We start from the raw sequence: 13,853 nt of genomic DNA, 5'->3' as shown, positions 1-13,853 counted from the left end.
AGGGGAGACTGATTAGATAAATGGATCTGATGCTAGAGATACCCACTTAAAGAGGTAGGACAAACTGACCAGCAACAGGATCAAAGTAGCTACTGCCACTAGTGCAGGCCAAGTACAAAGGGCACACTAAAGGAACTTGGGAAGCAGAAGAATGGCAAATTGAGAAAGGAAACACAGCAGAACTGGGTGTGAAACATGGAAAGGAACACAAAAATAAGAGGCTTTACATGTATGGAACCACCAAGATGCAAGTTGCCAGTGGCTTTGTGTTGGTTCACTGATCTCTTATAGAAGCTCTGATCCCACTGTAGTTCTCTCTCTTACTGGAGCCACCTTTAGAGCTGTTCCCCTTTAGCTAGTTTGCTACTAAAAATAAAATCCAGGAAATGAGAGAACTTTGCTTTGCTCTCATATTTATTTGGCTAGCAGGTTCTCGTGTGACCAAAAAAACACTGATACCTGAATGCAAACGTGAAGCTAAGTCTAAGGTTTCTGCCCATAGGCAATCAGAGTAAAACTATCCAGTGGGGGGAAAAAAAAGTAAGAACAGGCATGAAAACAAAGCCACTTTGTGTTCCTGTACTGCACCTTCCAGAAGAAAGGTGGGTTGCAGTCACTGAGTGCACAGAGACATTCAGTGACGTGAACGGTATCTGCAGTGTGACTTCAGCAAGCCTAGAGACTCTGGAGATACACCCACTGCAGCAGAAAGCTGCCAACACTTCAACACCCAGATTTGTAGCTATGGTATTAGATCAATGACAGACCCAACATCAGTTGCAGTATAATCTCAGCAACACTGATAAGCAGCAAATTCAGACTGCAGAAATATGCCCAAGTGCTAATGATGTGTAACACAGCCAGCTGCTATAAAGAAACCTAGTGCAGGGAAGATGGCATTGTCTGGAAAACACCAGTTGATGCACAAGGGTACTATCTGCAGCTAGGCAGCAAGGGTTTGGCCTTGCTTGTAAAGCAACACAGAGATATTTGCAGTGTGAGGGGGAAAAAGGGGAAGGGTCGTGGGTCTAGAGGGGAAGCCACACCAGGAGCAGCTGAGGTCACTTGGCTTGTTCAGCCTGGAGATGAGGAGGTGAGGGGAGACCTCATAGCAGTCTACAGCTTCCTCATGAGGGGAAATGGAAGATCAGGCATTGATCTCTTCTCTCTGCTGACCAGTGATAGGGCCCAAGGGAACGGCATGGAGCTGTGTCAGGGGATGTTTAGGTTGGATACTGGGAAAAGGTTCTTCTCCCAGAGGTGTTTGGGCACTGAATAGCTCCCCAGGGCAGTGGTCACAGCACCAAGCCTGACAGAGCTCAAGAAGCATTTGGAGAACACTTTTGGACTCATGGTATGATTCCTGGGGCTGTCCTATGCAGGGCCTCCTGCATGAGTCCCTTCCAACTCAGGACATTCTGTGATTCTAAACCCAGAACCAACAGAAAATGCTGCAGGCTGTCAGACCAGAATGGGGAGGATGCCATGGCTCTGGCAGGAGGTCAAACACTCCTAGCCAGAAAGGAGTAATAGTACCAGTCAGTGTTTTGATTTCCAAGACGTGGGTCTCGGGAAACATGAGCTTTATATTCTCAGTCTGTAAATAACCCACATCAAACAGCCATAATAAACAAGATTTGGCCTTGTAAAGCACATGCAGTTGAGACTGGCTAGCACCTGAATGGAGGCCTGTCTCTCCAAGCAAGGAAACAATTTGTGTGAATGACTGAGTTACTTCCCACCTATTTTTTCTACTCAGGCTGAAGCAATGGACTGATATGTTCTGGTAGCCTGGACCTAAAGTCAAAGCCTCTGCACTTGTGGAAGAATTTCCTGGCTCTTTCTTGCAAGAGGCTGGGAATCACTGTGAAAATTACATTTTGTCTTTGGAACCTGGGTTGAATAAAGTGTTCTTCCCACTGCCTACCCTGCTCTTATACAGTCCTGCTTTGCTGTGCTAAACAGCTGCTCTGCTGCACCACAGAAGTGGTGCTGAATACAGCCTGTAATTTATAAATCAGTTTTAAAAATGTCGAAGAGCTTTGGAGTCAGTCTGGGGGAGTTAGTGGGTTTCTCAGTCATCTCCTCTTCCAGGCTCTCAAAGCACTGTGCTAATGACTTTCTGCCTGCCAAACAGTGAAGTCTGAAACTTGGACTGGCAATTTCATAGATTCCAGATCTTCTCTTTTTGCTAAAAAGGCATATCAACAATCTTTCAGCATAAACCCTTACTACTCTGTGTCACTTATCAGCTCGATCCTGGCCTTACTACTCTGTGTCACTTATCAGCTTGTTCCTGAACAAGGATTCTGACCACTGTGACCAGGTTTTCAGTTTAAAACAAGCAAGAAAGAGCTGGGGAGGAGAGGGAACCTCCAGTCACTCTTTCTGCCAGCCCCTGTATGTTAATGACAAGTGGCTGTACTAATTCCTGTCCTGCCTTGCCTGGAGACACTAATACCAATCCTGTTCACTTCTGCAGCTGAGATCTGCCATGATCAATGGGGAAACAGGCTACCTCACTATGGATGTGAAGGTCCCCGTGGATAAAGGGGTAAGAAATTATCCTTCTGTTCAGGTCACACAAGGGAGTGGATGGGAAATGGATGCTGAAGAACCACAAAGGATGTGGTTTTAATGCTCAGCATTTCTGAGTCTGAGGATTTTTATTGCTTTACCACATACATAATGAATGTGCTAAAGACATAAAAAAGAGCATCATTTGAAGTGCTTGTTGTACCTACCAATAATCTGCTCTTAGAAAGGTATTGGAAATGCCTCTCAGCTCCCCACTTTGTCCAGGCAAAGCCAAAAAGCATGTTGTTCATTGTTTATAGGGCTGTGAAATGAATCAGAGATCTTCAAGAGTTTAGAATGGGGAAGACTATGCTGATCTGATCTAGACAGAAAGAGGTTTGGAGACTATTTTGCCTCTCCTTTTCCCTACCCAAAACCCTTCATGAAACCTTCATCCCTCACTTTGTCAGAATTTCCTTTATCCAGGTCCAGGATTAAATTTCTGTGCAAATATTTGCAAAAATTTTATGAAAAGTCCTGGTGAAATGGAGACTTTTGAGCATTCCCTGCCTGCTCTAACACAGGATTATACATCTTCCCTTGGAATCAGTACAAAATTATCTTGTACATTTACGTTCACTGGTACTTTTTCATTCAGGTTTGTTTAACTCTCTTAAAGATTTTGGCTTTCATCATTTCCTGTTAGGAAATATTCCAGAGTCCTGCAAGTTACACTGCCCAGAAGTCTTCCATATTTCAGGAAAATTTTCCATCCTGTATAGAGAGCATTTTTTCAGTGTTGAGGCTGACTGAGCTGCTCCCTTGCTGAGCCACAGTCAGCATCAGCTCCAACAAACCAACTCCTCACAGCCACTGCTGAAATGGTGCCATTTCCTAATGAAGACACCCCTCTGTTTCCTCTGAATGGTTGCACTACTAGATATTGTAACTACATTTTCTTTCTCTATTCTTGGTGTTTGCATCCCTCAGATACCTGTCAATGGCTTTGCCCTTCTCCTCCTGGGCACTGCCAACACCTGCATTTGAAATACTTGCACACTTTTAAGTCCAAGCAATTCAACTATTATGGTTGTTCCCTCTGTCTCTTCTGTCATTTCTGGTGCACAGGTACCAGGGCTTTGCTGAATTAGAGCACTGCTTCCGTGTTGCTCTGTAGAGACCCTGCAATAGGATATTTCTGAACAGGGAGCCCCAGATCTCCTTTCTGCTGTCCCTTCAGTTTTTCCTCCCTCCCACAGTTGCGCTGGAACTGACGCCTTCACTTCTGTGTTTCTTAGCTATTTTTTTCCAGTTGCCATTTTTCCACATGAAACCCACTCCTCCTTTTCATCCTGCCTTTCTAATTATAAGGGCTGTTAAGGCTTTTTTTCAGTATGCAGAGAAAGGCTGTTTTATTTTGTCTTACAGATCCCTGTACATAAGGGCTCCTAAGGCAGAATCTGTCTGTTCCTCTCATTAGATCTTTTTCCCTTGTTGGCCTGTTGTTTACTGTTTCTTTTTGTTTACAGTGCTGCAGCTGGTTCTCACTCCATGTCTTATTTAAGCCCACTTTAACAGATTCTTTAGAATAAAATTTCATGAGAAGCTGTTTCAAGTGTTTTATATAAACCCAGGACATTTCATGTCCTTTATTTCAATGTCCTTTCAATTACTTTAGTTATTCTGTCAGAAAAGCAATCACTGTTTGCAAGCAAGATCTATTCTTTATAAGTCTAGATTGCTTATTTTGCTAGCTTAACCTCTTTGTGCACCCTCAATAACAATTCTTCTGAGTCATCCAATGACATCCTTTCAGTTCAATATTTTAGAGACATCTTTCTGCTCCCCTACAGAGGGAAGAAAGGTAACAAAAAGTAGCCTTGGTAAGAGATATTACCTGTTTCATTCTGCAACTCTGGAAGCCTTATGAAGCACAACAGGAGAATGAAGCTTCATATGTGACAGTTTTACTATAATCAGAATACACATGGAGTGGGAACCAGAAATGAAACTTAGCAATTCCCACTTGTACTCTGCTAGCTGATGAAGCAGAGCAGCATTGAAACAAAGAAAGTGCTGACAGAGCCTTGAAACAAAGAGAATGAGGCACTCAGACTGCAGAGAGAAGGGCTCAGTGAAGGGAATGGAAATTACTGTGTCAGCCACATAAACACTGATTCCGCAGGTTGAGCTCAGTAAGGTATTGAGAATAGAGTGAGACAGAGAGGGGAAAAATAAGGACGAAATACAGAAGATAGTTGTTAGAGAGATCTAGTGGCAAAAATGCCTTTGCTTGCAGCTGGAGTACAAAAGGATTGGGACTGTGAAACCTAAAGAGCAAGGACATGGGTAGGAGCTGTGACAAACCACTAGCAATGGCCATAGTCAGGACTGGACACCTAGTAGAGCAGCAATACCAAGACTGGAAATACACATTCTTAGACTGCAGCTGATGGGAGTCAGCCATCCTATCATGATGCAAACATGCACATTCTCTTCTCTTTTCCCTTGATCCCCACTATGTAGCAAAGTCCTGTCTGATCATCCTCAGCCCCGTTTGGCTCAGGGTTGCCTCTGCTTCTCTTCCTTCCCATGAATAAGTGGTGATACCTCCAGCTGTCTTGGGGAGGGATGGCCACCCACCCTCTCCCCCTGCTCAAATTGAGGTTTGCCCACCCTCCTGTAAGGTACAGGTGCTGAGAGGCTGCATGTGCAGAAGAAGGTCAGGTCAGGGGAACAAAGGATGAGCAGAACAAGCCCTGCTAAAGGAAAGGGTCTCAGAGTGGCCAGGTCTTCTTCATGCCTCCCTGCCTCCATCATCAGATCAGACTGGCAAGAAAAGGGAGGGTTAATACCTCCTGTACCAACCCCACAGCCACCAAAGCATCAACATGCAATGTTTTCTGGGGGTATCGCAGCACTTTGAAAGAGCTTGGACATCAGGAGGAATTTCTTCATGAAAAGGTTTGTTAAACATTGGAATGGACTGCCCAGGAGGTGGTGGAGTCAACATCCCTGGTGATGTTCAGGAACAACTGGATGTGGCACTTAGTGCTATGGTCTAGTTGACAAAGTGGCTATCAGTCAAAGGTTGGACTCGGTCATCTTAACCTAAATGATTCCGTGTGATCTTGGCACAGTAAAAGACCCTGTTGCTGAGCAGTATGCAGTTGCCATGCATGGAGAGAAAGGAGGGAAGGGGTTGAGCCACCTGTTTCCTCCTCACCTAACGATCCCCCATCCTCATCAGCTCAGTGAGCACAAACTCAGTGCACACTGTGGAGCTGGTGCCGACTCACCCTTTGTGCCTCGCTCCATTCCACTGCTGCACAGCTTGAGCAGGTTAGAGCAGGCATGACTATCCCTGGGGAACACTGAGTGTTCTGTGTTCACTCCCCTGTCTCCCACACACATCCTCTCACCTCATTTTCAGACTGGGTCTAGGATTTTAAACATATTAGGGTTCATATACTGGCATAAGGCTTGGATAGAAACTTTCCAAAAACTTCTCTCCTTTGGAAAAGAGTTCCACTGAAATCAACACTTTCCTACAGGAAAAGGCCAGTCTGGCAAGGAGCTGAAGTTCTGAAGCAGCTTTCAATAATCCAAAATGTCTTCAGTTGAAATGTCAGTCTGAAAAAAATATTTGCCTGTGAATCAAAATGACTTGGATTTGAATCAGCACTTTTTTTCCAAATTGAAAATGCAAATTATTTTTTTTTTACTGATGCTTTTTAACAAAATTGGAATATGCTAATGTTTTGTCCCAGTTTGGCGTGAAAGCAAATGTCAGGAATATCAGCATTTCCCACAGCAGTGGGGAGACTTGGCCCTGGCTGCCCACCCACACACTGGGTAGGTTTGCCATCCTGACTCTCCTTCAACCCCACCTCTCCTTCCTACCTGCCCCACTTGAGCCTCCCTCCTGCTGGAGATGATGATGATGATGATGTGCAAAGCTGTAAAGGTTGCTATGTGTAGTAGAAGGGCAGCAGGGTCCCAGCATGTTGGCTTGGAGGGTGCAAGAGGGAGGGCAGCTTCTCCCCACCCCTTTCTGCAGCCAGTGCAGGAGCCCTAGAGCAAAGAAGGGTTTAACTGGAGCCCTACTTGGAAAGACAGAGTGGCTGCCTGGATCCTGAAAGTCACAAGGTGCTGGATATGCTGAATACTGCACATTCATCCCTGCCTCCAGCTAGCCCTAGCAGGGTATGAAGTATTGGTAATGATCAACTGCCTCTGCTTAGCTTTGGGGGCATATATCCCCTGTCCCATCACTGCTATGCTCTTGGTCTGTCAGATGGTCTCTTACTTTCTTATTCATGCTCTTATTCCAGAAACGAGTTCTCTTCCTCACCAATGATTATTTCTTCACGGACATCAGTGACACACCCTTCAGGTGAGCAAAGACTCATGGGACACCAGTGCAGTGCATCAAAAGTATGATCAGGGACAGCAGATTGGTCCCTTTTCTTCATAAAACTGGTTACAGCTCATCAGTGTGAATAACTGACTTCTTTGTTCCTACAGCCATTAAAATATTGTTTGGGGTCAACTCTAAATAAATACTATGGTTTGCCTGCGGTTGAGAGTCCAAATTCTATACCTTAGGTGAAGCATATTGTTTCATTTCATGGAAATGAGACATCTTCAACGTTCAGTTCCACTGAATATGGTGTATGTTCTGGTGTATGGCTTTCAAAAAACCCCAGCATTGTTATAAACTGAAAATTATAAAACATCAAATAACAAATCAAGCAAAGTCTGTGTGTGTGTATTTGTTTGTGGCTTGGTTTTTGGTTTTTGGGGTTTTTTCCCAGCCAAAATGGTTTGCAACTGGCATGGAATTGAGTTGTTATTGTTGACCTGAACCTACAATGTTGGCCAAAAAAATTGTCACCTGAAATGCCTCATAGCTCTACAGGCAGGTTCATTAGCCTCTTGTGCTGAAATTGGATCTCACTTAATCCTCTTTTGATGATGTTCTTTTTTGTAATAGCTGTGGAGAGAGTTGATGTCTTTAAGGGTTGTAACTGAAAGGAATGCAGCATCGTGTTTAGGAATGACACTTTTCTTGCTGACCAGCTCTCTGTCTTCCTTCCTTCCTTCCTGCCTGCAGCCTGGGTGTTGTGCTGTCCAGGGGACACGGGGAGTACATTCTGCTAGGGAACACTTCAGTGGAAGAAGGTAGGTTAATCTGAGAGGGCCATGCTGTCCCAAGGGACAAGGTAGCTCCTCTGAATGTCTTCTCCACAGCCTGTATCTCTGTCTGCTACCTAACTCAGTGCTCCATGTTTGATCTGGTTTCAGGTTTGCATGACCTGCTCCAGCCAGACTTGTCTTTAGCAAATGAATGGTAAGTGGAGGAAATCCTGGCAGTGACACAGGAGTTTGTCAGGAGATTTGGGCAAAGTTCCCAGCAATTTGGCTTGTGTTCAGCACCCTCTGTGGCCTAGAGAAAAAGCAGTGCTGTTCAGAGGCTGTACCTGGAAAGACCTGACTGTCTCCAGGCAATTCAGCTCTACTTCTTCCTTTGGGAGACCCCACTAAGACCTGGCACATTCCTCTGCTGAGAAACATCTGAGATTTATCCTCAGTCTTCTGTGCTCAAACTTATTTTGTTCCCCCTCGTGCTGCTCAGAATTGTCTTACAAAACCTACAGTATGTCAGACCTGTCAGGAAATTTTGTTGCAAGCTTGGTGAGAGATTGAAATGCTTTTTTAATTCCTAGCTTATTTTTGGTTGGCATTCTTCTGAACTGAGCCTAGACCTAATTTCTAGTGAACATGCAGGTGATTTATGAGCCCTGTTTCAATAGCAAGCAGAATTTATGATTTTGCTTGGTTTGGATATGAAACAGAGTGAAGCATGGCACTTTCCATTTATTGCTGTGAGCTTTGGGGTTTTCATGAACCCAACATTCAGTTACACTCAGTCACATGAACCCAGCCTGTATCAAAGCCAAAATAACTATATTCAAGAAGCCCTGCACCCCTTCTCACCTCTCATTACACTGTCAGGTTTCACAGGCAGTGCATTTGAGACACAAGCAGTGACTTCTTCTACATCTGACTTGGGGTGTCAGCTTACCACACTTTACATATTCATTTCTCTTAGACTTCTCTCATAAATCACTCCTTTCAGCCCCTTTATGAGTTGTAATTCTCTTTTATAACCCCTTCCTCTCCCTCGTCCTGACAATGAAGCAATCAAAATTGGAAGCAGGATTACAAGACTGGTTTCTTTTATAATACAGAGCATTTGTAATCCATTCTTCTACTCCTCCCCAAACTGTGTCCTGAGGCTCCTGCAGTTATGTCCCTTTGGGACAGCTTTTGTTGTCACCATATCATACTGCAAGATCATTCCTCATCACATATTTTGTTTCTCTGTCTCTTGCTTTTTCTGCTCCTAGCCTGGTCTTACTCACAGTGCACATGACCCTCTGCTTTTCAGGTCTCTCCGTCACATCGTTATTGTCTATGTGGACACACGAACATATCTTACACAACATATAATACTGCTGGAAAGATTTGGGACAGCTGTGTTGTATTGTAAGCTTATGCTGGAAAACATAGCAGCCCTACTAAGCACAGCAGTCAGGTTAATTGGTGCTTGGTTTATGGGTAGGGTTTGACTTACAGCCACATTGTGAGGTTCTGAGTGGGCACAGCATGCAGCAGTAACAAAATGTTTGCAGTCCAAGGTTTCTTGCTGAATTTTTTTTTTGGCAGTTATCTTCCAGGAACATTTGACTGGCAAACTATTGACTGTGGTTTCTTTCTTTTTGCTCTTGTGGGCTTCTTCTCTCCTTCCCACCAGGATTTACTGCATCACTGACATTGATCCAGACCACCGAAAGCTCAGCCAGCTGGAGGCTGTGATCCGTTTCCTCACTGGAGAGGAGCCTGACCTGGAATGTGAGTCTCAAGCACTGAAAGGGCCCTGCTGAGGTTATCCTGTACCCATCACAAGGGAAGGGGAACTGTGGCAAACTGATTGGTGTCAGACTAAGCTCCTGTGGCACCTGCTCACATAGCTCAAACCCAGATTAATTCACAAGTGGAAATAAGCTGAGGATCCACTTCCTTGTCTCCATCAGAGTTGGTTTTTTCCATTTCAAAGCTGACACATAACACAGCCTTATTGGAGGTCTCAGCACAGGAAATACTGAAAAGTGAAAGGCTTGAATGGAGCTTGGCAGGGACTGCACACCATGTTTAAGACAGACTGACCAGGTTGGCTAGAGGAGACAATGTCAGGAGGAGCCAGGAAAAGTGCTGAGACTATTCAGCTTCCCAGGGCCCCAGTCATCACCCTCCAAGGGCTCACGGTGCCATCTAGAGAGATGGGTTACTTCAGAACAAGGATCACTAATTTTGTTTTCCAAATGCAATAGCTAACTGATCCAGGGTGGTAAAATTGTTATAGAATTATTATCTTTCCTGCTCCTCTTGCTGCTCATCCCTTGCATGAGGTCCCATTCCCCAGGCAACATGTAGCCACACAAGCAGCTGATATAGCACCACTACAGAGTGGGATCTCTGTCAGGGGACAGAGGTGGGCAGCTGTGCATGACAACCCCTTACAGCAATTTAGCTTTAGCCCCCTTAGCTGTGCCAAGTACAAGCTTTTGCATGTAGTGCTCCACCTGAGAGGCACGAGGATGGGGCTCTCTTAAAACTAAAATCAAATGTAATCCTGTAATTTTTCCTCTCTTGCACAATGTGAGCAGACTCTCCTGGCTGTCCTTGGAGCAGCCTGGAAAAAGGAGATACATGAGTTGAAGAGGCCAGGGATGAGGAGGAGGAAAGTTTCAGGAGACCTGACTAAGAGAAACATGCAGACTTGGAAGTGCTGTGAAGGGAAAACCAAACATGATTAGAACACATCCTAGACATAGGGGGCCTGGAGAGGGAAAGATCTTGTGGTGAGCTCTGATTTTGAGGTTTGAATGACGACAAGGATGAAGAGAGTGAGACAAGGATGAGAGCTGTGACAAAGAAAGTTGGGAGAACTTGGGATAAAATATTAAGGGAGACCTGGAACATCAACCCAGAAAGTGGAGCTTTCTAGATCCATCTAGAACAGCACTGAAAGAGGCATATTTGCAATATGATGGCCATCCTATTCTCACAGGAGATTAATGCAAGCAGAGCAGTACAGAAATGAAACAGGTCAAAGAAACAGGGTTTGGGGGTATGTCATTTAGCACTTGATGATGCCTTGAACCTTCCTAATCACCTCTTAGTTCCAGTCCAGAGTGGATCAGACTGGTAGCCTAGACTAGCTTGAGCATCTGGTGGAAACGAGACTTGCAGGAAGGAAGGAGGGCTAACAGGGAAGCCAGTGAGCACAAGGACAGAGTAGAGGCCATAAAGATGTCACTACTGGTTTTGAAGGAAGATTCTTGAGTGGAATGCAGTGTCTGGTATCCTCTCTGCAGGATACCTAGGAGCAAGGTCAAGGCAGGGATTTGAGGCGATGGCTGTGGACAGCCTGTTCAAGAAAGGAGTAGATTGAGTGAAGGTCTAATTACTAACTTCATTTGAAAGCCTCTCACTTGCCCACGCTTGTTTGGGCACCACCCTTCCACTGAGGGGGGAACTGGTCTGGTGATCTTGACAGTAAGATTTGTTCCTGTGCTCTCCACCATCCCAGGTCATCTTCTCTGCCCTGTAATGGGAGGCCTCTTTGTGCCACATTGCTCCACTGTCCTGGTCAGGCAGATGCTCCTTACCAAGAAACTCTCTAAAACATCTAGGGAGGAATGTGTCTTTCTCTCCTGGTTATTGTTCTTCCTTCTTCTTAGGTGATGAGGAATTGGTCCAGGAAGTGCTGTTTGATGCAGTGGTCACTGCACCCATGGAGGCCTACTGGACAACACTAGCCCTCAATATGTCCCTGTAAGTGTATGAGCAATAAATATGGGTAGAACACCACTGAAGATGCATTTCCAGATGCAGTGGGCTTATGCAGTGCCTGTAACAGTCACAGACTCTTGCACAGCATACAAGAAACATTAGAAATAGCTCAATAGCTTTAGAAATAACTCCAAAAATGTCTCTCAGGAGTGAATTCCAGTAGGCTGGGCATGTTTGCAAGAGACTTTTGTTTGGTGAGGGTGATTTTTTTTGTGAAGAAAAGGGAGTCTGGTCTTGTCTCTATTGGTGATGCCTTCAGACTGAGCCTCAGCAAGGTAGCAGACAAGCTGGCTTCAGTAAACAACTTTCTACTTTATTATTTCCAGTGAGGCACCTGTTGCTTGTAGTATCCTGTATCATGTCACACAGATCCTATTTCAGCAGACAACATGGTACTTAGAGAGACAGTCCTGTTTCAGTTACTAGTATCCCTACCACTGACAGAGGTTGAGCCAGTGACAATCATGCTAGGACACCCAGTTATCAGCACAACTTTAAGCAGCTACACCGACACACTCTCTTCAGAGACATTCTGCTATGCTGCCCATTCTCTCTGTGCAGTTCCTCTCCTTCACTTCAGCATCATGAAGGCAGCCTGGAGCAGGGCTAGCAGGGGGAGAGGAGCTTATGGTCTACTTAAGAGAGCAAACTTCAAAAGTATGAATCTAAATACAAGTCTTAAACCTGGCAATTGTTAGCCAGTAACAACCTGTTGCCATTAGCAGGGAGGAACCAGTGTCACTCCTAGTGTAAATCAGTTATATTGCAAATGAACTTGGGACCATGTCTCCAGGTCTGACTTCTGTTTTGAAAGGCCCTCACCCTGGGGCAGGGAGATGGCTATTCTTCTGAGAACTGTTTGCTTCTGCTTGTGTGTTTCTGTTCCACAGGGACTCTGAGGCAGGGGTTGAAATGGCGTTTTTGGGCACTCGAGCTGGACTCATGAGGAGTGCCCTGTATGTGGGCTCTGAGAAAATTTCCAACAGGTAAGTGCCCAAACTGCATTAAGGGGCTTCTCTCAGTGTCTCTGAAGGGGCAGCACAAAATCACCACCAGCCTTAGAAATGCATTTGGGGAGATAGAAACAGAACAGAAAGAAGTAATACCTTGACAGCATTTATGCCAATTCTCAGAGTTGGAGTAGGAGACTTGGTCTTCCTCTGGTCCTTTGGAGTTTTGCTTAAAATACTGTCCCAAAGTGCATTCATGTAAATGAAAACCTTCAACCATTCCCTGCCTTCAGTCAGCTACCACAGAAAATGTCCACAGTTACTACATATGCTCGGGGCCATTTTGCAGTGCAAAGGCTCTGCACTCCAGTGCCCCCACGACATTCCAGCTTGGCTATGTTTGATCTTTCTGTCTCAGTTCCTCTCCCAGATTGATTCTGTTCTGCCTCTTGCATTGCCCGCATCCAGGAGCATCCCAGTGCCTTCCAGTGAGGCATTAAGTGATGTGACTGACATCTGTCACATACTATTCATTGTCTTGTCCTCTCCCTCGAGGCAGAAGTGTGTGTTCAGTGGAGGGTCTTGACGTGGAAAGGGTATAGTTTGCATTTTGTTGAGTTTTGAATACGGAGGCTGGTGCATGCTGCTGTAGGAAAGGACAGGTCACAGAGGCACACCAACAGACAGGACAGAAGAGGGTTGTGTTGGTGGTGGTCATTAGCTTCTCAGCAGCTATTTCACTGTCCCCAAGTTCCCTAAACTTCAGTCCAAGGCAGAGAGCTCTGCTGTGCCTGAAAGGTGATGATGTTCATGGTTTTGAGGCAGCCTGAACCACGCAGAGTAGTCAGGCCCTGGGAGAAACACCATGTGCTGCAGAAGGCTAATAGGATGATTCCTTATCCCCCACTGCTCATCAGGAGCAGCGTTCAACACTTCCAAACAGCTGCACTCACCACACTGCACATCACACGGGAGGCGATTCCGGAATCCCCTGAAAGGAAAGGACCACATAAATGAGTAATTATCATTACGTCAAAATATACAGCAAAACAAGAGACTGGAAACAAAGGGATTTGCCAGGCAGGCCATAGGGCCCTCCAGGGAAGCCAATGACCTGATTTTCACCAGGTCTGTCTGAGCCCTCACGGCCTGTCTCGCCATGACCCAGGACACATCCTTTTGTCTTCAGGAGCACTTTTTGCTCAGGCCCTTCAGCCCTCGCATCTTTAGGAGAGCAGCATTTAGCCACGACCTTCCGTTGGGGGTGGTTATTTTTCGGCTTGCTTTGGTTGCTCGGTTTGTTTTTACGAGATTTGCTTAGCTTGCTTTGGTTGCTCGGTTTGTTTTTGTTTTTACGAGATTGCCTCATTCCCTTTTCTCACCCTCAGTGCCTCTGGCTCACACCTGCCCCGCGCAGCTCTGCCCTGCTCCCCTCGGGCCGCGCCCGGGGCCTCGGCCGGGACA

General features: G+C 45.5%; 1 protein-coding gene across 1 annotated transcript in view; it reads left to right on the top strand.

The window, feature by feature from the left end:
- LOC103797268 (voltage-dependent calcium channel subunit alpha-2/delta-4-like) overlaps positions 1-12,429 on the top strand; it is a gene marked incomplete at its 5' end in the record, with an annotated part of 50,696 nt that extends 38,267 nt beyond the window's left edge. Inside the window, 7 exons of the mRNA XM_009069467.1 lie at positions 2,483-2,554; positions 6,852-6,913; positions 7,634-7,701; positions 7,825-7,870; positions 9,338-9,435; positions 11,328-11,421; positions 12,330-12,429. Of these exons, the coding sequence (XP_009067715.1) occupies positions 2,483-2,554; positions 6,852-6,913; positions 7,634-7,701; positions 7,825-7,870; positions 9,338-9,435; positions 11,328-11,421; positions 12,330-12,429 (540 nt within the window). The remainder of the gene's footprint in view (positions 1-2,482; positions 2,555-6,851; positions 6,914-7,633; positions 7,702-7,824; positions 7,871-9,337; positions 9,436-11,327; positions 11,422-12,329) is intronic.
- Positions 12,430-13,853: the final 1,424 nt, after the last annotated feature.

Source organism: Acanthisitta chloris, unplaced genomic scaffold (assembly GCF_000695815.1).
Source record: "Acanthisitta chloris isolate BGI_N310 unplaced genomic scaffold, ASM69581v1 scaffold2232, whole genome shotgun sequence".
NCBI lineage: Eukaryota > Metazoa > Chordata > Aves > Passeriformes > Acanthisittidae > Acanthisitta > Acanthisitta chloris.
Note: the sequence above shows the minus strand (reverse complement) of the source record. Positions and strands in the feature narration are given on the sequence as shown.